At 45.4% G+C, this 26,358-nt stretch overlaps 1 protein-coding gene across 6 annotated transcripts in view; it reads right to left on the reverse strand.

Moving 5' to 3' along the window:
- Positions 1–26,358, reverse strand: part of ARHGAP12 (Rho GTPase activating protein 12) — a 193,798-nt gene that overhangs the window by 68,035 nt on the left and 99,405 nt on the right. For 4 of the 6 annotated variants that reach the window (XM_070428980.1, XM_070429001.1, XM_070428991.1 and 1 more), the window contains exons 5-6: positions 11,383–11,523; positions 9,805–9,885 (exon numbers count right to left, since the gene is read on the reverse strand). The exons of 1 other annotated variant lie outside the window; for it this stretch is intronic. In XM_070428980.1, coding sequence (XP_070285081.1) covers positions 9,805–9,885; positions 11,383–11,523 — 222 coding nt within the window. The remainder of the gene's footprint in view (positions 1–9,804; positions 9,886–11,382; positions 11,524–26,358) is intronic. One more of the 6 variants, XM_070429010.1, reaches the window with a different exon arrangement.

Here is a 26,358-nt window from a genome sequence, read left to right on the forward strand (position 1 = left end):
CAGCAGCAGCAGCAGCAGCGGCAGCGGCAGTACCTCTCCAGTGGCCTCTGCGAAAGGGGCCGCGCCGACTTGCCTCTCCTGCGCTGCCCCGCCTCTCCCACACCCCTCGGCCCTCGCAGCCACATTGGATTTGTCCAGATGGATGTCCAGAAGACGTCCGGTCTAATTAGCATATTACCCTTTTATTAGTATAGATAATAAATGTATTGTTTCATTGAGCTGCTTTCAAGATTGGGTGAACGGGGCTGGGGCAGGGTCCTTAGTTTTCAGAAATGTGATTACGTGTTTAGATGTGGATTTCTTCGGGTCTGTCCTTTTTAGAGTTTACTTTGCTTCTTAAATCTGTTGGTTTCACTTTTTCCAAATTTGGAACATTTTCAAACATTATTTCTTCAAATATTTTCAGCCTCGCACTCTCCTTCTGGAACTCCAATGAAACAAATGTTAGATCTTTTGCATTTTCCCACAGATCTGTGGCTTTGTTTATTTAAAAAACAAAACAAAACCTATTTATTCTTCCTAGAACCAGTAAACTGGCCTGGCATGTTTTTCCCATGGCAATGGGAGAGGTGAAAGAGCAAGCCCTGGTACTCAAGCCTGTCTCAATATTATGCTATGTGACACATCTGCTCCCATTCCATTAGTGAAAGCAAGTCACATGACTGAACTCAGTAAAGGGCAGGATAATACATCCCATCCACTTTGTAGTGGGAGGCCATTACAAAGGTACATGGTAAAGAGCACTAAAAAAGAGTGGGTAAAAAATGGCCTCAATGTCTCAATGATGTAATCTACCCTAGCAGGTAATCTGATCTTTTACCCTTGATGGCTTTTAAGATTGTTTATACTGCAGTTTTGCAAATCCAGTAAACTTTTTACTTTTACCTTCCTTTAGTTTTAGAAAATTCGAAGAAGTTATATTTTTAATATTATTTCTCTACCATTTTCCTCCATTCTCGCCTTTTGGAATTCCTAGTATGAGTATAGAAAACTCCATCCATCTTCTATTTCCCTTAACTATGTATGCATTACTATTTGTTATCTTCTTATCTCTCTTCTATAGTTTATGCTATCCACTGTACTTTTTATTTCAATTACTATCTTTTTTATCTCAAAGATTTGTAATTGCACATTCTTTATTGTATTCACCTGTTCATGTTAACATTTGTTTTGAGTTTTAAATTCCTTGTTCTTTTAAAACAAAAGCCTTCATTTAAGTTTCTGAACACCCAAACATATTCAAAGTCTTTATCATCTAAAGTGAGTACAATGATCTGATTCTTGATTTTCTCGTGTCTGTAACAGCATTAGAGTTATTCCTGTGTTTTATTTGGAATTCTAAGAACTCACTTTGAGTAAATTTTGTTTTCTCTTTCTTAATTTATCCTTCTTTATTTTTCCCTTCCAATACTTCCTCTCATCTACTCGGTTTGTACTTCCCTTCACCTACATTCAATCTAGAACCATGTATATAATACATGTGTATACATATTCTATCTTAGTTGTCACATGAACATGTTTCTTCTTTCCAAATGTATAAACTCCCTGAGGGTAAAGACCAAGCGCTATGCATTTGTACCCATTATAACACCTACACAGTACTGAGAGATGAAAACGTATTACAAAAAAGTTAATTTTCTAATATCTGTATTGAGGGTAACAAATCTCTGACAGAACTTAAGACTTACTTTCAGTGTTAAAAATCTTAGGGTACAGCCGAAACCAGTTTGGCTCAGTGGATAGAGCGTCGGCCTGCGGACTGAAAGGTCCCGGGTTCGATTCCGGCCAAGGGCATGTACCTGGGTTGCGGGCACATCCCCAGTAGGAGATGTGCAGGAGGCAGCTAATCGATGTTTCTCTCTCATTGATATTTCTAACTCTCTATCTCTCTCCCTTCCTCTCTGTAAAAAAGCAATAAAATATATTTAAAAAAATAAAAAAATCTTAGGGTACAGAATTTAATCTGCAGTCTTCATTACTATACAGTAATAAGTCATTAAATAGTGATTCTAAAACATTTCCCCTTATTTACTTACTAGAGGGCCGATGCACGAAATTCGTGAGAGTAGGCCTTCCTTCCCCCGGCTGCCGGCACTGGCTTCCCAATGGCACACGGGATTGAGGATTCCCAGCGGCCGCCGGCAGGCACCCCAGACCCGGGGTTCCCTCGCAGCCCCAGCTTCATCCAGAAAGTCGTCCAGAAGGACATCCAGTCTAATTAACATACTGCTCTTTTATTATTATAGACTAAAGGCCAATGCACAAAAATTTGTGTACTCTCAGGGGTCCCTCAGCCCGGCCTGTGCCCTCTCACAGTCTGGGACCCCTCGGGGAATGATCACCTGCTGGCTTAGGCCCACTCCCTGGGGGATTGGGCCTAAGCTGGCAGTCAGACATCCCTCTGGCAGCCCGGGAGCCCTCGAGGGATGTCCACTTGCCAGCGGGGAGCAGGCCTAGAGGCAGTCGGACATCCTTAGCGCTACTGAGTAGGCAGGAGAGGTTCCCACCACCACCAGTGTGCTGGCAGCCGTCAGCCGGGCTTGTGGCTGAGCAGAGCTCCCCCTGTGGGAGCACAGTGACCACCAGGGGGCAGCTCCTGCATTGAGCGTCTGCCCCCTGGTGGTCAGTGTGTGTCATAGTGACCAGTCATTCCCAGTCTTTCTGCTGTTAGGGTCAATTTGCACATTACCCTTTTATTATATAGGATAGAGGCCTGGTGCACAGGTGGGGGCCGGCTGGTTTGCCCTGAAGAGTGTCCCGGATCAGGGTGGGGGTCCCGCTGGGGTGCCTGGCCATTCTGGGTGAGGGGCTGATGGCTGTTTGCAGGCTGGCCAAGCCCCCCAGTGGGGAACCTCACCCCATGAGGGTGTGGCAAGCCTGGGTGAGGGGCTGATGGCTGTTTGCAGGCTGGCTACGGCCCCCAGCCACCCAAGCTCCCAGTGGAGGCTGGCTGGAAGCAGGTTTCTGGGATTTATTTAGCTTCTATAATTGAAACTTTGTTGCCTTGAGTGGAGGCCACAGCCGGCCAGAGCAGGCGGGAAGCTTGGCTTCCTCCATCGCCGGGGCAACCAAGCCTCCTGCTTGCTCCAGCTCCGTGGCTGCCGGCCGCCATCTTGATTTGGTTAATTTGCATATAGTTGCTCTGATTGGCTGGTGGGCGTGGCTTGGGGCATAGTGGAGGTGTGGTCAATTTGCATGTTTATCTTTTATTAGATTAGACCAGTGGCCCAGTGCATGAAATTTGTGCATGGGTGGGGGGGGGTGTCCCTCAGCCCCACCTGCACCCTCTACAATCTGGACCCTTCAGTGGACCTTCTCGTAATCCAGGACCGCTGGCTCCTAACCGCTCACCTGCCTGCCTGCCTGATCGCCCCTAACCACTCTGCCTGCCAGCCTGCTTGTCCCCAACTGCCTCCCCCCTGACCTTCTCGCCCCCAACTGCCCCCCATTGCTAGCCTGCTCACCCCCAACTGCCCCCTCCGCCGGCCTGCTCGCCCCCAACTGCCCCCCTGCCAGCCTGCTTGCCCCCAACTCACCCCCCCAGCTGTTCCCCATGTATGACAGAGTATCATGGATCGGCTGCCTCCTGCACGCCCCCTACTGGGGATCGAGCCCGCAACCTGGGCATGTGCCCTTGACCAGAAATGAACTCAGGACCCTGCAGTCTGCAGGCTGACGCACTATCCACCGACCCAAACCAGCAGGGCACCACCAGTCACTTTTAGAACGTTGTATTGCTTCTAGAAGAAACCCTGTGCCACCTTCCCCATCTAGCTGCCTGCCCCACCCAGCCATCTGCACACTGCTGTTTCAGACATTTCATGGGAACGGGACCATACACAATGGGTGTTTGTGACGGGCTGCCTCACTTGGGTGTATACCTCGGAGTGGTGGGTTGCAGGATCCTACGTGACTAATATTAATCATTATAGGAGCGGCCACACCATTTACATTATGACAGCAGTGTATGAGGGCTCAGATTTGTCCACATCCTCACCAACACTTGCTATCATGTAACTTTTGGTTCTAGCCCGCAGATGGTCACCCAGGAGCTCCACGACTCTGACAGCTTCATTCAGAGAAGGCGCCCCCTCCCACCCCCTGGGTACCACTCACCTCAGCCTGCAGGGAGCAGCACAGTCACCACAACAGGCATGGCCCCAAAGCTGCTCCTGGACCTCGCTTTTCCTCCCTCGGCTCCCAAAGCCCAACGCAGCCTGTGGCCAGCCCCACAGAGGTTTGACTGGTGCCCCCAGCACCCTCCCCACATTTGTCCACATCCTCACCAAAACTTGCTATCATGTAACTTTTGGTTCTAGCCCACAGCGCCCACAGTCCTGGCTTCTACGCCTCAGAAGGCAAAAGTCCAATCAGCAAAAATGAAAACGTTAAAGAGGTAACATGGGCTCCACCTCAGAGTGGCTCAGACACGGTTCACGGTCCCACATGGGACTGCAGACACCAGTGGGTGTGGGCAGCGGCCATGTGGGCCCGGCATGGCTTTTGGCAGGGCCTGAGTGCAGGGAGGAGCCAGAGCTTCATTGGGAGAGAAAGTTCACAGGGCTGAAGGCTCCCTCTTCAAACACTGATCGCTGGTCACAGTTTGGCCCCCAACTCCCATCCATGGGGCCCTCCTCACAGAATAAAGGGCGCCAGTCAAGACCTCTTCCTGGCCGTCCCCACAGACCTGTTGGCTCTCCTGAGTCTGTGGAGGCAGATTATGGGGCTCCCCGCTGGGCAGCGCAGCCACATCTGCAGCCCTGAGGCCAGGCTCTGGGCTTGGAGCTGGGGTCCCCAGTGCTGCAGCCCCCTGATCTGCAGGCCTCCTGATCCGCAGCCCTCCCAACCACAGTCCCCCTGATCTGTAGTTCCCCTGGTCTGAAGTCCCCCTGGTCCATAGGCCCCCCCCCCCCGACCTGCAGTCTCCCTGATCTGCAGCTTCCCCCAATCTTCAGCCCCCCCATCCACAGCCCCCCTGATCTGCAGCCCCCTGTGCAGTGACTCTGGGCTCGTTGTGAAAGCGTCATTATTCAGCCTGAGGGTGTGCTGGCATTCGGGAGCTGGCGGCCCTGGGAGCCTGCGGCTGCTCAGGTCCCTGCAATTCGGTCATCGCATTACAGTGCCTGGGCTAATTTGCATATTTCTCTACTAGAGGCCCGATGCACAAAATTCATGCAAGAGTAGGCCTTCCTTCCCCTGGCTGCCAGCACCGGCTTCCCTCTGGCACCTGGGACACAGGCTGGCTTCCCTCCGGCCACCCGCAGGCACCCAGGACACGGGCTGGCTTCTCTCCGGCCCTGGCTTTGTCCGGAATGACATCCAGTAGGACATCTAATTATCATATTACCCTTTCATTATTATAGATTATATATATAGATTCCCACTGTACCCAATTCAAGCCTCCTCTCCATATGAAATTTCATTCTAAGTACAAGAAACTGCAAGACCTTCTGACACTTTATCCTAAGTGGAAAATGGTAGATGAAAATAAGATAGTATCACAAAATTAATAACTCAACACTGGTCATAATAACCTTCCAGTTCTACTGCTGTAGAACTAACTACCCTTTAGGACAGGGGTGGGGAACATCCAGCCCAAGAGCCTTAAAATATTTTGGTCTGGCCCTGCCAAGGCATTACGGGTGAGTCAAATATTTGACCAAATATAGCAGGTTAATTTTTAAGTTGATAATTTTGTATGGCCCAGGAATCTACACTAATAAAAGAGAAAGATGAAAACTGACTGTTCCTGGGTGATGCCCACCAGCCAATCAGGCGTGTGTATGCAAATTAACCCACCAAAGATGGCGGGTTGATTTGCATATGCGGGCGCCAAGCAGACCCGGGCGGGGTGGTCGCTCATGCACACACCAGCACCAAGCAGCCTGGATCCCGGGGACGGGTGTCCTCGGGAGCCAGGCCGCTCTGGGCCTATAGGCCCACGCTAGGCCTGGAACGACCGGGGTCCCGGAACACCCCCAGCCACTCTGGGCCTATGCTCGCAGGTGCCGAGCAGCCAGGGGTGGGGCGGGAACATCCTCCACATCGCCATGGCGGGCCTGTGGACAGCGCACAGGTGCCGAGCGGCCTGGGTCCCAGGGACGCCACTGGAGCATCCAGTCCTGTCAGCCCCACCTGGCGGCAGCTGAAGCTCCCAATCCTTTTCATTTCTGCAGCCCCTGGACCGGAAGTGAAAACCAAGAGCATGGGGAGCACCAGGAATTCTGGGAATCATAGTTCTGGTGGCAGCCCCTGGGCTGGAAGCAAAAGCCCAGAGTGCGGGGAGCACCAGAAATGCTGGGAATCATAGTTCTGGTGGCAGATGCGTTGTGGGATCTCCTAGATACTAGAGCAAAGTGAGCCTGGAGCAAGTTACTGTTGCAGGTGTGGGATGGAGGGGCAGCAAATGTAAGAGACATACGCAAAGTCAGAGTGTCGAGGAAAAATTAAAAGGAAGATATCCTGCAACTTCTAGGAAATCTCCACTACTGGAGCAAAGAAAAAAAAAGACCTCTACTATTCTTTGAGCACAAAACCAAACTGGGTTGGGGTCTCAGACAATTCGCTCATATCATTGCAAAGACAGACAGAAACTCCCGGATTGGAGAGGGCTCCCCTGAGGGCTCCCAGATTGGAGAAGGTGCAGGTCGGGCTGAGGGACCCACCCCCTATGCACGAATCTTCATGCACTGGGCCCCTAGTGATGTTATAAATAGCCAAATGGCCCTTGGCTGAAAAAAGGTTTCCCATCCCTGCTTTAGGGTTTTGATATAATGCAGTCCCTTGCCTCCCTTCTTTCTTTCACCCAGGGCATCTTCAGAAGTAAATTGGTTTCCTAATACTGAGCCTATACATCTTCTGACCAAGGAAAGTATAGATGTTAGCAAGAAACCCAATAGAGATATTTAGCTACCAGTTAAGTAAAGGTTCCAAATTAATCCTTATCTAAAGTCATTCTAGGAGTCTCTCCTTTCAGTGGACCTTGGCATAGGAAAAAAATCACTCAAAAAAAGTTTTAGTTTGATGTCATTAACCTAGAGAATCAGACTAATAAGAGCTACAATTCAAATTTTCCAAGAGAAGCAAAAACTTTAACACTGTATGTTTAAAATATATATGTAATACTATACAGTGGGGCCTTGACTTACAAGTGTCCGGACTAACGAATTTTTCGAGATACGAGCCATCTCTCGGCCGATTTTTTGCTTTGAGTTGCGAGCTAAAATTCGGGTTACGAGACAGCTTCAGATACCCCACCGCTAGTTGGCGCAGCGAACGTCACAGTAAACACCACAACATCAGCCCAGCATCACGTGTCTCACTCATTCACGTTAAGATTTGACATACGAGTACTTTGAGTTATGAGCTCCATCACGGAACGAATTAAACTCGTAAGTCAAGGCCCCACTGTATTAATGAAATATTAGTCTTCTATATTTGATAATTTTCAGTGAAACAGAATTTCATCAGATTTTTCTTCTAGCTTTTTAGGTCAAAATCCAATCTCATATATTACTAGAGGTCTGGTGCACGGATTCGTGCACCTGTGGGGGATCTTGGCCTGGCCTGCATCCTCTCGCAATCCAGGACCCCTCAGGGGATGTTGGACAGCCGATTTTGGCCCGATCCCCGCAGGCCAAGCCAAGGGACCCCACCAGGCCTCTAGTATGCATATAAGATCTTCAGTTAATCTTTCCCTGCCCTCCCATCTTCTCTCTGAGATTCATCAGTCTGTTCCATGTTTCCATGCCTGTACGTTGAGCATCTACCCCCAGTCGTCAGCCTAACAGAACCAACCACTGTTACACAGTTTTCAATACTGAACAGTTATAGCCCCAAAATACATTCCTATCCCAGCACATAGGATATTACATATTTTAGCCATCAGTATCCATATATTTTTTTCTTTCCAATTTAATCACTAAATATGATTAAATTGGTTTTATAAATGCTATCAGTTTTATAAAGTAACACCTAACATATTCTTCAACTACTTCTTCTTGGCACATTTGAAAAACAAAAGTATTATTAATCTTATTATGCATACCTCTATTCTTCTAAGAGTGTGAAACAGCCATATTAAGCTTAGAATATTAATTTCTCACTTAAAAGTTTTATTTTATTCTGATTAAATTTGGAAAATAAAGTTATACCATTTCATATCTAATTTTTTGAAAACTTAAAAAACAAAAAAGCCCAAACTGTTGCTAGTGTATCACTTAACTGCTCTGCTAATGTTCGTAATATAATATTGCAGGGATCTCAGTGCTTGGCACAACTTCAATGTTCAAAGAGTAATATGGATTGATCTTTAGTCAGAATCAAATCCAAAAGTACAAATTAATGATAATTTTTTTAAATCAACAAATGTTTTACTGAATTATATTTCATAATTTTATTTACATTTTTTCCCATCATCATTTATCCCTCTATGCCCTTTTCCAATTCCCCCCCTCCACAATCACCATACTGTGGTTCATGTCCTTAAGTTCTGTTTTATCTTTATTTTTCACTCAATCACTCCACCCCTACCAGCACCCCCAAACCACCAGAGTTCTGCTCTCTGTCTATGAGTCTGTCTACATTTTGTATGGCATTTCACTTTCTTCATTAAATTCCAACACGAGATAAATCATATGGTACTTGTCTCTCTCTCTCTGACTGGCTTATTTCACTTCTCCAGGTCCATCCATCCTATTCTAAAGGGTAAAATTTTCTTCCTTTTTATAGCAAAGTAGTATTCCATTGTGTAAATGTATTACAGCATTTTTATACACTCATCTACTGAAGGACACTTGGCCTGCTTCCAAATCTTGACTATTATAAATAATGATGCAATTAACATAGGGGTACATATATTCTTTCGAATTAGTGTTTCAAGTTTACTCAGATAAATTCCTAGAAGTAGAAACACCGAGTCATAAGGCAGTCACATTTTTAACTTTTTGAGGTAACTCCATACTGCTATCCACAGTAGCTGCACCAATCTACATTCCCACCAGCAGTGCATGAGGGGTCCCTTTTCACCACTATTACATAGTTTGATAACATTATTTGATAACAACCATTTAGACAGGCGTGAGGTGATATCTCCTTGTGGTTTTAACTAGCATTTCGCTGATGATTAGTGATGTTGGGCATCTTTTCACATGTCTATTGGCCATCTATCTGTATGTTCTCTTTGGAGAAGTGTCTATTCAAGGCTTTTGCCCATTTTTTAAATTGGATTGTTTGGTTTTTTTTGGTGTTGAGTTTTACCAGTTATTTATATATTTTAGAGATTAACCCCTTATCAGATGTATCACTGGTGAATATGTTCTCCCATTCAGTGGGTTGTCTTTTCATTTGCCTGATGTTTTCCATTGCTGTGCAAAAACTCTTTAGTTTAATGTAGTCCCATTTGTTTATTTTCTCTTTTATTTCCCTTGCCAAAAAATATATGTCAGAAAAATTATTGGTACATGAGATGTCGGATATTTTAGTGCTGATGTTTTCTTCTAGAATATTTACAGTCTTGCGACTAACCTTTAAGTATTTAATCCATTGTGAGCTTATTCTTGTGTGTAGTGTAAGAAGGTAGTCTAGTTTCATTTTTTGGATGATGATTTGGGGAATTCAAATAGTCACTGTAGGATCGAGTTTTTTCCAAAATGATGGTGAATTAACTGGAAGCTACACTGATACTATCTCAGGACCAAACTGGAATTACAACTAAAATATAGAAAACAAACCAGAATAATAAACAATTTTCATATTATTTCACCTACTATTTTCAAATAGAAAGTCAGTATCAAGGTTTATTACCTTTGGCAACTCCCATTCCGACCTAGATCCATCAGCACTGTAGTAATATTGTCTACCTTGATCATCAACATGCTTGAGCCACTATAAAAACAGAACAGGTGTTATTTTTTAATTTAAATAAAAGTGAGTTTAGGTTTATACAACCAGAGATATTAGTTATTATTCCTATGAATTGTATTCTACCTGCTTTAGAAAACTTCAAAAGAAATTTTTACCAATCTTATGCTAATAGTTACATTTAAGTTTGGTAAGATTAAATAAACTCAATATTAAATTAAGTTTATTTTCTCTCTCTTTCCTCCAAAGTAAAGCTAGGGGTTCAAGTACCACTAAACAACATAAGAAATATATAACATAAAGATATACACACACACACACACACATATATATATGCACTGAACACAGGGCGACACCCACCCTAAAAAACAGGATTGAGAAATTAATAAAAAGATATTTTTTTCTTTAATCTTTAAGTATAAAACTACTAAAAAATTTAAGCCAAACTTCATGTAGGCAACACATCTTACTTACTATGATTAAATAATAGAAAAATATTTCATACAATATAACACAGAGAATATGAGGGGAAACAGACTAAGTACTGCTAATACAAATATATTATCTTGACTGTAATATATATAAATATTACTGATTCCTTATGTTCTAGTGTCAAATAATTAAAGCAGAAATGAGAAATAAAAGCCTACCTCCATTCATTCCAAGGGCATGTTCTCTAAACCAGCCCAACTAAACAGTTACCTTCTCTGATGATAAGAGATGTAATATACACATAAAATTTCAATGTGCATTCTCCCAAACTAGTTAATTATTCATAAAATACTAAACTCATGGGTTTTGTTTTACATAACTTGGTTATGAAAGAAAAATGAGTGTAGGAAGTAAGGCAGTATATCATAATAACATACTAAGAAAACTATTCCCAAAATCTATTCTCCATGAAAAATAGTCAGCCCTTTGAATCTGCAGATTTCCCATCTGCATATTTAACCAACTGTAGATTGAAAATAAACCCCCAACCTCAATTCCCAGAAAGTTCCAAGGAGCAAAATTTGGATTTTCCAATGTGTCAAGCACTACACTGAATCCACATGAATGAAGTGATGTGTAGGCAGGTCCAGCTTTAGCCCATGTACAAACATAGGTTATTTGCAAATACTATGCCATTTTATATAATGCCAGTATTTGAGCATCCTCAGATTATGGTTATCTGTGGGGAAGAGGAGGGTTCTGGACCAATCCCGCAAGGATACCAAGGACAAGTATATAAAGAAGTATTTTTATTAAACAAGTCTAAACAGAAAGACACTTAACAGGCCTACTCTTAAAAAGGTCTGTTCTAAGTGGGTTCTGACACCATAAAAATAATCAATGTAATTGTAAGCAGTTTAAAACCTGAGTCAGTAGTTATATTGAGTTTTCATGTTGTCAACTTACATAACTACAGAATTACAATGAAGAATATTTTCATGAGTTTTTTAAATACTACTAAACTTTTAGTACACAATGATTTTATGAGAGGATTCAACCAAGAAAACTAGATGACAAAAAAGAATGTACCTTTTCATTAGTATAATCACTGGTATATAAGGTATGCCCACGTTCATCCAACTCTTCTGACCAACCCCTTGGAGGAGAACCACACTGACTATCTGACTGGCTGTAACAAATGTTGTGGCAGTTTTCTTCTGATGAAAGAAGCTATAAATAGTCAGAAACATAAGGAATTTTCTTCTTTGAATAATATAAGTATGCAAGCAGTTGAAAATCTAAGAAATAAATTTTATTTGACTTTAAGTACTAAGATATCCTAAATATATTTGAAGAATTAATTTTTAAAACAAATTCTTCACCCTTTTAAATGGTACACTGTACATGCTGAGGTGAAATTAATAATAGTCATTCTATAACATTAATGCAAATCTAGAAAAGTTCACCATAATAAAATTGAAAACAAAAGTTTTCACTCATCAGCAAACAAGGACTTCCATGGAAAAGCAGAATATCACCAGTACCTGAGCCCCATCACCCCCCTCCAGTGACTATTCCACCTAAACTTAATTTAGGACGTCAAAGGACAGATTCCCTTGGTCTCTCCCCTTAAAGTTTCCACAATTTTTAATAATTATAACTCAACAAAGAAGTCCCTGGCTCAACGCACAAGCATGCCTGAGAGATGCACTCATTGAAATATCTAAAGGTGGGCAAGTGAGAGCAAAAGAGGGAGGCAAGAAGGCAGGAGAGCTGAGATGAGCTACCAACACAGCCCTGCATCAGAGAGCTCAGGGCGGGGCTCAGCCTGGAGAGGGGAGGAATCGGGTTCTGGTTGACAATCCCTTCAGCCAGGAAGAGCAAAGAGATCTGATGGGCATTCCTGCAGAAGCAAATAGTATGAGCTTCAGCTGAGCAGAGACCTGGACAAGGACACAGCACTGAGCTCAGGCTCAGTTGTTAGGTGGTGGGCATTACAGGCAGAGAAACAAAGCTACAAACCCCTGCCATCACCCGTAGCCTCCCAGAGGCAGCCTCCCTTCACCCTTGGTGTTGGGTTATGGGGCACAATATCTGCAAACACGAGAACTGGTATACAGAATCACTTTTTTCCCTGAACAAAGGGTGCACTCTGTAATCAATTTAGGGGTCAGGGCACACGGGGGACCCATGGAAATTAAGGTCACCATTACTAGGAGGGCAAACAGCAAAGAAGCTGGCCAGCTCCCCAGCCCACCCCACCACCAGACATCACAGCTACAGTGAGGAAAGTGTCTGGCTACAGAGAACAACACGGGATCTCACAGATATATATATGTATCAACAACTTGTGCCCTAGCCAGTTGGGCTCAGTGGCTAGAGCGTCAGACTGTAGACCAAAAGGTCCCGGGTTCAATTCCGGTCAAGAGCACATACCTAGGTTATAGGCTTCTCCCCAGCTCTGGTCGAGGTGCATACAGAAGGCAACCAATTGATGTGCTTCTCTCACATCAATATTTCTCTCTGTCTCTCCCTCCTTCTTCTACATTCTCTAAAAAAATCAATGGAAAAATATCCTCAGGTGAGGACTGAAAAAACACACAAAACTTGTGATTTAGCACCACCTATTAGAAAATAAGAGAAAGACCCTTTTGCATTAATCTGCTAGAGAAATGCCACTCATATACATAGATGCCTAGACAGAGAAAAAAATCTATCAAATACCACAAATAAACAAGGTAGCAAGGCAGCTCAGAAAGAGAATGAAAAATCTCCAGAAAACAAACTTAAAGACATAAAAATATGTGATATCAATGACAGCAAATTCAAGACTGCAGTTATGAAAATACAAGATATGAGAAAATACAAACAGGCAATTTAATGCACTCAGAAAACATATAAGCATAGAAAATTAACACCATACTGAAAAGACTGAAACTTTAAAAAAGAAGCAACCAAACAAATTCTGGAGACGAAGAACTCAATAAGAGATCAAGAATGAACTAGCAAGCATAGGAAATAGAGCAAAGCAGATGGAAGAAAGGATTAGTGGTATCAAAGAGAGAAATCTAGAAAAGATACAGAGGAAAGAAGAGATTTAAGCATAAAAATGATATATAAGAACTCTAAGAAAACCATCTGACTCCATCAGAAAGAGCAATCCTATATAATAAAAGCATAATATGCAAATCGACCGAAAGGCTGAACGACCACTCAGCGGGGGGGCGGGGCCGGCGAGTAGGCAGCACCAGGCCAGCCAAGGCGTCTGCCAGCGGGCAGAGGGAGGGGACGGTGATGGGGGTGAAGGGCGCAGCAGTGACCAGCAGTGGCAGAGGGACGATAGGAGGGGGGTGGGGGGCAGGCCGCACAGGCTGGTGCCATCCCCTGATCAGCCTGCCCTATCGCCTCTCATAGAGGGAGGCTGGCAGTGGCAGCAGTGGCAGCAGCAGTGGGGTGATGGGGGTGGCGCCATCCCGATCGCCTGCCCAGTCACCTCCTGCAGAGGTGTCAATAGGACATCCCCTGAGGGCTTCTGGACTGTGAAAGGGCACAGGCCGGGCTGACGGGAACCCCCCACCCCCCCGCAAGTGCACAAATTTTTATGCACTAGGCCTCTATCTATAATAATAAAAGCATAATATGCTAATTAGACCGGACGACCTTCCGGACGAAGCCGGGGCTGTGAGGGAAGCCTGGGTCCCAAGTGCCAGAGGGAAGCCGGTGCCAGCAGCCAGGGGAAGGAAGGCCTACTCTTGCACGATTTTCGTGCATCAGGCCTATAGTATAAGAATAATAGGCATACCAGAAAAAGAGGAAGAAACAGAGAGCCTATTCAAACAAACAGCTGATAAGAATTTCCAAAACCTATAGAAAGAGCTAGATCCTTGAATCTAAGAAGCAGTAACACATAGTCATTTCAATCCAAAGAGGCCTTCTCCAAGGCACATTGTATTAAAACTGTCAAAAATTAATTTTTTTTAACAAAGAAAGAATTTTCAAGGCAGCCGGGGGGTTAGGGGAAGGGGAAGGTAACGTATAAAGGAAAGCCCATTACATTATCATCGGACTTCTCAGCAGAAACTCTACAAGCCAGAAGAGAAGTGGGACCAAATATTCAAACTACTGAAAGAGAGAAATTACCAGCGAAGAATAATATATCCAGTAAAGTTATCCTTTAACCCTATGCAGTCCAATTTTATTTTTGGAATTCAAACAGTCTGGTCCAAATTAATTGACGGTATTGAATGTTGAACTGGTTTGCAGTGTTGACCTCAGCCTCGACATTGGACCTGCTCCTAGCACCTGGTCTGTCGAGTCAGCATCCAGGTTGGACCGAAAAGGGTTAAATATGAAGGAGAAATAATTTTCTATACATACAGAAACAGAGGGAATTTATCAGAAGACCTCTATTGAAGGAAATACTCAAGGGGGTTATTCTACCTGAAACAAACAACAAAAGGTCATTATGAGTAAGTTCACCAACAAACTTACAACATAACCTGGCTGGTGTGGCTCAGTGGTTGAGCGTCAACCTATGAATCAGGAGATCAGGGTTGAATTCTCTATCAGGGCACAATTCCCGGTTGGGGCACATGCCTGAGTTGCAGCTCAATCCCCAAGAGGGAGTGTGCAGAAGGCAGCCAATCAATTATTCTCTCTCATCATTGATGTTTCTATCTCTCTCTTCTCTCTGAAATCAATTTAAAAAATATTTTTATTAAAAACAAACTTACAGCATAATTAGAGATAATTTGTGGCAACAAAAACAGGGACAATTTGTGACAATAAAAGGGGAGAGGGTGGAGGTCTGACTTTGCAAAGGAGGATGAACATCAGATACATTCAAAAGAAAAAGAGCTACTATATACATGAAATTTTCTTTCTCATAAACCTAATAGTAACCACACACAAAAACTCAAAACAGAGACACAGAGCTTAAAACAAGAGAAAAAAAAAGTGAAGTATGGAATATCACCAAAGAAAAACAGAACCACAAAGAAAAAGAACCAATGGAGGTATAGAGCTACGAGAAAACAAAAGATAAAATGGCTATAGGAAATTTTCATACATCAATAATTATGCTAAATGTAAATGGACTGAATTCACCAATAAAGAGACAGAGAGTCTCTTTGTTTTTGGATCAATAAACAAAACCTAACCATATGCTGCCTTCAGGAGACACATATAAGTGTCATTTTGTGCAGAAGACATAATTCTGTATCTACAAAAATCTAAAGACTCCACCAAAAACTAATAGAAACAAACAAAAACTAAAAGTTGCAGGATACAAAATCAATGCACAAAAATCCACTGTTTTCCTATATACAAACAATGAAACTTCAGAAAAAGAAATGGAGGTGGGGGTTGGGGGGAGGGGAGGGAGAAAATTCCTCTTACAATTACAACCAAAAGAATAAAATACCAAGGAATAAACTTAAATAAGGATGTGAAGGACCTATATACTAAAAACTACAAAGCATTATTAAAAGAAGTAGATGTAATACTATCAACTATTATATATACATACTAGAGGGGGGTAGGGGGGTCCCCCAGCCCGGCCTGTGCCCTCTCGCAGTCTGGGACCCCTTGGGAGATAACGACCTGCTGGCTTAGGCCCGCTCCTGGGTGGCAGAGGGCAGGCCTAATCCCTAAGTGCAGCCCCTGGTCAGGCTCAGAGCAGGGCCGATTGGGGAGTTGGGGCGCCGCCCCGTCATGCACAGAGCAGGGCGGATCGGGAGGTTGCAATGCCACCCTTAGCCACGCTCAGGGTAGGGCCAATTGGGGGGTTGGGGCACCGCCCCCTGTCACACTCAAGGGAGGGTCGATGGGGAGGTTGCGGCGCCACCCCCTGTCACTCACAGAGCAGGGCCAATCAGGGGGTTGGGGCGCTGCCCCCTGTCACTCACAGAGCAGGGCCAATCAGGGGGTTGGGGAGCTCCCCCGTCATGCACAGAGCAGGGCCAATCAGGGGGTTGAGGAGCTCCCCCTGTCACTCACAGAGTAGGGCCGATAGGGGAGTTGGGGCACCGCCCCCTGTCACACACACAGCAGGGCGGATCAGGGGGTTAGGGCGCTGCACACTGTCACACTCAGGGCAGGGCCAATGGGGAGGTTATGGCTCTACCCTGTCACACACAGAGCAAGGCCCGTGGAGGGGGATTGGGGCGCCACCCTCTATCACCCACAGAGCAGGGCCGACCAGGGGGTTGGGGCGCCACCACTGTCACACTTGAGGCAGGGCCGATGGAGAGGTTATGGCTCTACCCTGTCACACTCAGAGCAGGGCCCGTGGGGGGGGGGGGGGGGGGGGGGGTTGGGAAGCCTTCCCCTGTCATGAACAGAGCAGGGCGATAGGGAGGCTGTGGCCCCCCCCTCCCCCCGTCACAAACAGAGCCGCAGGGTGATCAGGGGGTTTGGGCGCCGCTGCCCCCTGTCATGCTGATCCCGGTGCCAGGAGCCTCGCTGCTCCGCAGATCCCGGTGCCGGGAGGCACATTACCCTTTGACTACATAGAATAGAGGCCTGGTGCATGGGTAGGGGCTGGCTGGTTTGCCCTGAAGGGTGTCCTGGATCAGGGTGGGGGTCCCCACTGGGGTGCCTGGCCAGTATGGTTGAGGGGCTGAGGGCTGTTTTCCGGAAGCGAGTGACTGAAGCTCCCAACCGCTCCTTGTTTTCTTCTTTTTTTTTTTATTCTGGGCCAGCTTTAGCTCTGAGGCCTTGCTGCAGAAAACACTGATACAAAGTTTCGGTCCGGCTGGCTTTCAGTCCGGCTGGTTTCTGGGGTTTTGTTTACCTTCTTATTTGCAACATAGTACATAGTTGCTTAGAGTTGCAGCTGAGAGGCCTGCAAGTGAGGCAGGGAACATTGGAGTCCGCAGCAAGCAAGCCTCATTCTCGCTTCAGTGCCTGGATGCCGGCCGCCATCTTGGCTGACAGTTAATTTGCAAATACTCACTGATTAGCCAATGAAAAGGGTAGCGATCGTACGTTAATTACCATGTTTCTCTTTTATTAGTGTGTGTATATATATATATATATATATATATATATATATTCATTAGAGGCCTGGTGCACAAAAATTTATGCACTCAGGAGGGTCCCTCAGCCCGGCCTGTGCCCTCTTGCAGTCTGGGACCCCTCCAGGAATGACCACCTGCTGGCTTAGGCCTGCTCCCTGGGGGATTGGACGTAAGCTGGCAGTCAGACATCCCTCTGGCATCCCGGGAGCTCTCGGGGGGATGTCCACTTGCCAGCGGGGAGCAGGCCTAGAGGCAGTCGGACATCCTTAGCACTGCTGAGGAGGCGGGAGAAGCTCCCACCACCACCACCACTGTACTGGCAGCTGTCAGCCTGGCTTGTGGCTGAGCAAGCTCCCCCTGTGGGAGCACACTGACCACCATGGGGCAGCTCCTGCATTGAGCGTCTGCCCCCTGGTGGTCAGTGTGTGTCATAGTGACCAGTCATTCCCAGTCTTTCTGCTGTTAGGGTCAATTTGCATATTACCCTTTTATTATATAGGATATAGGCCTGGTGCATGGGTGGGGGCCGGCTGGTTTGCCCTGAAGAGTGTCCCGGATCAGGGTGGGGGTCCCCGCTGGGGTGCCTGGCCAGCCTAGGTGAGTGGTTGATGGCTGTTTGCAGGCTGGCCACAGCCCCTTCAGGGTGGAGGGTCCCCACTGGGGTGCCTGGCCAGCCTGGGTGAGGGGCTGATGGCTGTTTGCAGGCTGGTCAAGCCCCCTAGCAGGGACCCTTACCCAATGAGGGTGTGGCAAGCCTGGGTGAGGGGCGGATGGCTGTTTGCAGGCTGACCACAGCCTGTTCAGGGTAGGATCCCCGCTGGGGTGCCTGGCCAGCCTGGGTGAGGGGCTGATGGCTGTTTGCAGGTTGTCCACAGCCCCATCAGGGTGGGGGTCCCCGCTGGGGTGCCTGGCCAGCCTGGGTGAGGGGCTGATGGCTGTTTCCAGGCTGGCCACAGCCCCTTCAGCGTAGGGGACCCCGCTGGGGTGCCTGACCAGCCTTGGTGAGTGGCTGATGGCTGTTTGCAGGCTGGCCAAGCCCCCCCAGTGGGGACTCTTACCCAATGAGGGTGTGGCAAGCCTGGTGAGCGGCGGAAGGCTGTTTGCAGGCTGGCCAAGGCCCCTAGTGGGTACCCTCACCCTATGAGAGTCTGGCCATCCTGGGTGAGGAGCTAATGGCTGTTTGCAGGCTGGCCACAGCCCCTTCAGGGTGGGGGTCGCCACTGGGGTGCCTGGCCAGACTGGGTGAGGGGCTGATGGCTGTTTGCAGGTTGTCCACAGCCCCGTCAGGGTGGGGGTCCCCGCTGGGGTGCCTGGCCAGCCTGGGTGAGGGGCTGATGGCTGTTTGCAGGCTGGCCACAGCCCCTTCAGGGTAGTCATCTGTGGGAAACTGTTTATTGCCTTCACTATCTGATAAGCATAGACAGAGAACCCCCCGAAGGCTGGGTGCCTTTGAAGCCCCAGCAAAGGTCGGAACTAGGCGCCACCTCTGTTTGTCCAGACAGTGGTAGCTGAAACTACTCCCCCATTTATTATTATGTAAATCCTTGCTGATGGGCTAGTCTGTCTGTTGCCAGGGGTCGCCTGCCTAAGGGCTATGCTATGGGTCCATCCCAGATCAATAAAAGCTTGGTGAGGCCTAAGCACCAGTGGAAGTCCTTCCCCTTGAGTTGGACTTGCCCGCCTGGTCCCCCAATATTTCAAATTATCTCTTGTCTCTTCATTTTCATTTGTGTGCGGCTCTGCTTCCAGGTCCTGAAACCTGACCCACGCGGGACGTGGGAAGGAAACACCCAACAGGCGTCCCCGCTGGGGTGCGTGGCCATACTCGGTGAGGGACTGAGGGCCGTTTTCAGGCTGGCCACACCCCCTTCAGGGTGGAGGGTCCTGCTGGGGTCCCTGGCCAGTCTATGTGATGGTCTGATGGCTGTTTGCAGGCTGGTCAAGCCCTCCAGCAGGGACCCTCACCTCATGAGGGTGTGGCCATCCAGAGTGAGGAGCTGATGGCTGTTTACAGGCTAGGCCACAGCCCCTTCAGGGTAGGGGTCCCCGCTGGGGTACCTGGCCAGCCTGGGTGAGGGGCTGATGGCTGTTTGCAGGCTGGCCAAGTCCCCCAGCAGGAACCCCCACCCCATGAGGGTGTGGCCATCCTGGGTGAGGGGCTGATGGCTGTTTGCAGGCTGGTCACAGCCCCCAGCCACCCAAGTTCCCAGCGAGGTTGGCTGAAAGCAGGTATCTGGGATTTATTTAGCTTCAATAATTGAAACTTTGTTGCCTTTTGCAGAGGCCACAGCCGGCCAATGCAGGCGGGAAGCTTGGCTTCCTCCACTACCGGGGCAACCAAGCCTCCTGCTTGCTCCAGCTCATGGCTGCCGGCCGCCATCCTGGTTGGGTTAATTTGCATGTAGTCACTCTGATTGGCTGGTGGGCATGGCTTGGGCGTAGCAAGGGTACGGTCAATTAGCATCTTTGTCTCTTATTAGTGTAGATATATACATATTTTCAAAGAGATAGAAAAAGACACAATGAAATGGAAAGATATTCCATGTTCATGGACTGGAAGAATCAACATCGTTAAAAGGGCCATATTACCCAAAGCAATATACAGGTTTAATCCCCATCAAAATCCTAATGTCATTTTTTAAAGAAATAGAATTGTAAAATTATCAAGTCTGTATGGAACCACAAAAGACCCTGAATAGCAATCCTGAGAAAAAAAGAACAAAGCCAGAGGTATCAGACTACCTGACCTCAAAACTGTAATACAGAACTATGATAATCAAAACAGCATGGTACTCATAAAAAAAAGACCACACAGAGCAATAGAACAGAATTAAGAGCCCAGAAATAAAACCACAGGTATATGGGCAAATAATTTTTGACAAAGAGCCAAAAACACACAATGGAAAGGGGGTAGAGGGAAAGTCTCTTCAGTAAATGATGCTGGGAAAATTAGAAAGCCACATGCAAAAAAAATGAAACTAGATTACAATTTGACCCATTTTGAATTTAATTCAAAATGAATCAAAGACATAGATCTGAAACAATAAATTACATAGAAGAAAACATAAGTGCTATGTTTTCTTATGGACCATGGTCATAGGAAACGTTTTATGAATCTGACCCCAAAGGCAAGGGAAGTAAAGGTAAAAAGAAATTAATAGGACTATAAAATACTAAAAAGCATTTGCACAGCAGAAACTGACAACATAACAAAAAGGCAACCAACCAAATGGGAGATGATATTTGCAAACAACAGCTCCAACAAGGGGTTAATATCCAAACTATATAAAGAACTCAACTCATACAACTCAACACCAAACAAACAATCCAATTTAAAAAATGGACAGAGAATGTAAACAGACACTTCTCCCCAAGAAGACATATGAATGGCCAACATATATGAAAAGATGTTCAATTTTACTAGCTATTATGGAAATGCAAATCAAAACTGCAATACACCACCTCATACCTATTAGTATGGCTATTAACAACAAGATAAATAATAATGAGGAGTTAGAAATGAGTAGTCAATTAGGGATGGGATATGGGGGAGAGGAATGTAAAGGGGAGGAGTGACTGAACCCGGCCTTTGGGAGCAGAAACCAGTTCATCAACCACACCTTGTGTCCCATTTGAAATCACAAGAATCAAGGGGCTGGTCCAGGGCTGAAACAGGGTTGGGGAAAATGAGCAAGAAACCTGAAGTTTAAAATGTATGGATATTGCTAAGGCAGAATTCTTAGAATTTACCAATGGGAAGTTAGCAGGGCACATACTAACCTCAACCAGTGGTTCTCAACCTTCCTAATGCCGTGACCCTTTAATACAGTTCCTCATGTTGTGGTGACCCCCAATTTCATTGTTACAAATTGAACATAATTAAAGCATAGTGATTAATCACAAAAACAATACATAATTACATATGTGTTTTCCGATGGTCTTAGGCGACCCCTGTGAAAGGGTCATTTGACCCCCAAAGGGGTCGCAACCCACAGATTGAGAACCGCTGCTCTAGACAAAGAAGCTTCGGTGGCAACCTGCTTGGGTACCCTCCCTCCTGCAGCAAGGAGTTTTTCTGTAATAAAACTTTACTTCTCGGCCCTGCCCATATGGCTCATGGTTGAGCATTGACCTATAAAACCAGGAGGTCATGGTTCAATTCCCAGTAAGGGGACATCCCAGGTTGCAGGCTTGATCTCCAGTGTGAGGTGTGCAGAAAGCAGCCGATCATTGATTCTCTCTCATTTTTTGAATTTAATTACAGAGGAAGGGAGAGGGAGAGGCAGATCTCTCCCTCTCCCTCTCCCCTCCTCTGTAATTCAATTTTTAAAAAAATCTAAATAAAAAACTTTATTTTTGCTCATCTCTTTGTGAACTCATTCTTCAATTTTGCGAGACAACGAACTCTGACCCAAACAGAAATTTAGGCATTAATAACAACTGTTGGAGAGGTTGTGAAGAAAAAGGAACCCTCATTCACTGCTGGTGGGAATGTAAACTGGTACAGCCACTATGGAAAACAGTTTGGTAATTCCTAAAAAAATTAAGAATGGACTTACCATATTACCCAGCAATCCCTCTTTTGAGTATCTACCAAAAAAACTTGAAAACATTTATTTGCACATCTGAATTCATACCAGCATTATTCATGGTGGCCAAGAAATTGAGACAACCAAAGTGTCCGTCAATGAAGGATTGGATAAAGAAGATGTGGTACATATATACTATTTACTGGAATTATCAAAAATAAAATATCAGACTAAAAAAAAATAATAACAAATACTAGTAAACAATAGACCCATCATTGTAGGAAAAAAACTACATAAGATATTATTTGATAAGTGAACAACATGGCATATTAACTGTATACTAAATAGTATATCAGCATTAAATTTTTTCTATGATAAATCTATTTTTCACCAAAAAAAATGGTTTTGCTGGAAAATGTTCATTTAGTTGAGAGAATAATTATGTTGTCTACTCCAAATGGTCCAGAAAAAAGTTACTAGAGGGTTGGAGGGAGGAAGAGAGAAATAAAGCAAATGTGGCAAAATATTAACAATTGGTAACTCTACAAGAAATCTCTGATATATGAATTTTTACTGTATTATTCTTTCTACTTTATTGTAGGTTTCAAACTTTTCAAACTAATAAGAGAGGAAGCTTCACCAAACAAATAAAAACACTTTTTTTTTTAAATTCAAGGACTGGTTTAACATCAAATAAAAATGTAGTTGAGACAGAAACCAAGATGGCGGCATAGGTAAACACCGGAAATTGCTGCCTTGCACAACCACTTCAAAAATACAACTAAAAAACAAAACGGACATCATCCAGAACCACAGGAAGGCTGGCTGAGTGGAAATTCTACAACTAGAAGGAAAGATAAAAGCACACTGAGACGCAGAGGAGGTGCGGAAGGAAGTAAAGTGCAGAGGTACGGAGGCGCACGTGGAAAGGGGTGGCAACTGAGGACACGATCGTCTTTTTCAATCGGAAGGGAGTCTCAAGCTCCCGACTGCTCTAAACTCCAGTTCCAGGCGAGTCTCTGGGGACCCAGACTCATACGGGGAGAAACTGGACTGTCTGGCATCGGTCAGAACTCGAGGACAGCTTTTTTCAGAGGTGCTTGCAACGATTACCGGGAAACTGAGAGGCGGGGCAACTTAGGGTAGGACTGAGGATCAGCCATAGCTGTTTGCTCCGCCCTGTTGATTCCCTGAGACCCCGCCCCACCAAAGCTGTGCACAGAGGCTTTTGCATATGAAAGGCCTGGCCCTCTGCAATCTGAAAATTACCTAACAATCTGCAGCTGGGTCAGAGAGACCCAGAACTTCCAAAAGAAGACCCAAGGCCCCACAGCAGCTTGCATTGCTTCACAGCTGGGCCTCATCTAGGCACCTCCAAACCCCAAACAAAGAAGAAGAATCTGCAGATCTCTCCATAACTCCTGCTGGGTAGCCTCAGGCAGAGGCTAAATTAACACCTCCTTAGAGATCCAAGAGCCAGTGTACCCAGTGGTCAGAGTGGGACCATCCAGATTACAACCCCTCAGATCCATAAGGGATACACTCAGGGGGCAGACTCAGTGAGCACCAAAGCCCCACTGAAGCAAGTCTTGCCCCAGAAGGGTGTCTCCAGCACAGAAGTTCTCCCACTGTAGACACAGCTGATTCTCACAGACAATTGGCCTGGAGGTCAATTCCTCCCAGTGATACCTACAACAATCAAGGCTTAACTATAACAAGACTGTGCATAAAGCCCACAAAGGGGTGCACCAAGTAATTGAGAGTGTCCACCTCAGGTAATTGGGGAAGCTGAGCCACTGAGCCCTATAGGACACCTAGCACAGAAAGCCACTCTATCAACACAGGGAAGCATAAAAAATGCAGAGACAAAGAAACAGGTCACAAATGACAGAAATGGAGGAAAGAAAACTACTGGATATAGAATTCAAAACCACGGTCATAAGGTTTTTGAAGAATTTTCTAGAAACCGCCAATAAATTTAGTGAGACCCTCAAGATATCTAGTGAGACCCCTGAGGTTATGAAAAAGGACCAACTAGAAATTAAGCATACACTGACTGAAATAAAGGATATTATACAGAGTTCCAACAGCAAACTAGAGGATCACAAGAATCAAGTCAAAGATTTGAAATACGAAGAAGCAAAAAACACCCAACCGGAAAAACAAAAAGAAAAAAGAATCCAAAAATATGAAGATAGTGTAAGGAGCCTCTGGGACAGCTTCAAGCATACCAACATCCGAATTATGTGGGTGCCAGAAGAAGAGAGAGAGCAAGATACTGAAAACCTATTTGAAGAAATAATGACAGAAAATTTCCCCTACCTGGTGAAAGAAATAGACTTACAAGTCCAGGAAGTGCAGAGAACCCCAAACAAAAGGAATCCAAAGAGGACCACACCAAGACACATCATAATTAAAATGCCAAGAGCAAAAGACAAAGAGAGAATCTTAAAAGCAGCAAGAGAAAAACAGTTAGTTACCTACAAGGGAGTACCCATACGACTGTCAGCTGATTTGTCAACAGAAACTATGCAGACCAGAAGAGAGTGGCAAGAAATATTCAAAGTGATGAATACCAAGAACCTACAACCAAGATTACTTTACCCAGCAAAGCTATCATTCAGAATTGAAGGTCAGATAAAGAGCTTCACAGATAAGAAAAAGCTAAAGGAATTCATCACCACCAAACCAGTATTATATGAAATGCTGAAAGGCATCCTTTTAGAAGAGGAAGAAGAAGAAAAAGGTAAAGATACACATTATGAACAACAAATACACATCTATCAACAAGTGAATCTAAAAGTCAAGTGAATAATCTGATGAACAGAATAAACTGGTGAATATAATAGAATCAGGGGCATAGAAAGGGAATGGGAACGCGGGAGTTTGCTGCCTCGAACAACCACTTCAAAAATACAACTAAAAGATGGAACGGACATCATCCAGAACCACAGGAAGGCTGGCTGAGTGGAAGTTCTACAACTAGGAGGAACCGAGAATCAGAGGAGGCGCAGTGCTGAAGTAAAATACTAAGGTGCGGAGTGCGCTCGGCGAGGGCTGGTGGCTGAGGGCGAGGTTGTCTGTTTCAATCCGGAGGGAGCCTCAGACTCTGAGCTCCAGATCCGGGCGAGTCTCTAGGGACCCAGACTCAAACGGGAGAAGCGGGACTGTCTGGCTTCGGTCCCTCCAAGGTTTGCAGCGGTTGCTGGGACAGAGAGGCAGAGCCCCTGGGGACGGACTGAGAGCAGCCATAACTGCTCCCTCCTCCGCCCTGTTGATCCTGTGGGACCCGCCCCGCCCAAGCCCTACACAGAGCCATTTGCCGGATAGCCTCAGGCAAAGGCTAGATTAGCACCTCCCTAGAGGACAGAAGTTCTCCCACTGCAAACACAGCTGATTCTCACAGCCAGTTGGCCTGGAGGTCAAGTAGTAATTACCTACAACAATCAAGTCTTGACTACAAGACTGCTCACAGAGACCACAAGGGGGTGCACCAAGAGTGTCTACCTCAGGTAATTGGGACACTTAACACAGAAAGCCACTCTATCGACACAGCGAAGCATAACAAAATGCCAAGACAAAGAAACAGGCCACAAAGGACAGAACGGGAGGAAAGCAGGCTACTGGATATAGAATTCAAAACCACACTTTTGAGGTCTCTCAAGAGGCTTCTAGAGGCTGTCGATAAACTTGATGAGATGTACAGGAAATCTAATGAGACCCTCGATGGTGTGATAAAGGACCAACTAGAAAGTAAGCATACACTGACTGAAATAAAGAATATTATACAGACTCCCAACAGCAGACCAGAGGAGCGCAAGAATCAAGTCAAAGACTTGAAATGCGAGGAAGCAAAAAACACCCAACCAAAAAAGCAAAATGAAAAAAGAATCCGAAAGTGTGAAGCTAGTGTAAGGAGCCTCTGCGACAGCTACAAGTGTACCAACATCAGAATAATAGGGGTGCCAGAAGATGAGAGAGAGCAAGATATTGAAAACCTATTTGAAGAAATAATGGCAGAAAACTTCCCCTACTTGGTGAAAGAAATAGATTTACAAGTCCAGGAAGCGCAGAGAACCCCAAACAAAAGGAATCCAAAGAGGACCACACCAAGACACATCATAATTAAAATGCCAAGAGCAAAAGACAAAGAGAGAATCTTAAAAGCAGCAAGAGAAAAACAGTTAGTTACCTACAAGGGAGTACCCATACGACTGTCAGCTGATTTGTCAACAGAAACTATGCAGGCCAGAAGGGAGTGGCAAGAAATATTCAAAGTTATGAATAGCAAGAACCTACAACCAAGACTACTTTATCCAGCAAAGCTATCATTCAGAATTGAAGGTCAGATAAAGAGCTTCACAGATAAGGAAAAGCTAAAGGAGTTCATCACCACCAAACCAGTATTATATGAAATGCTGAAAGGTATCCTTTAAGAAGAGGAAGAAGAAGGAAAAGGTAAAGATACAAATTATGAACAACAAATACGCATCTATCAACAAGTGAATCTAAGAATC

This window comes from Myotis yumanensis, unplaced genomic scaffold (genome assembly GCF_028538775.1).
Source record: "Myotis yumanensis isolate MYYU_CA2020_CCGP unplaced genomic scaffold, mMyoYum1.0.hap1 SCAF_1, whole genome shotgun sequence".
NCBI classification, from domain to species: domain Eukaryota; kingdom Metazoa; phylum Chordata; class Mammalia; order Chiroptera; family Vespertilionidae; genus Myotis; species Myotis yumanensis.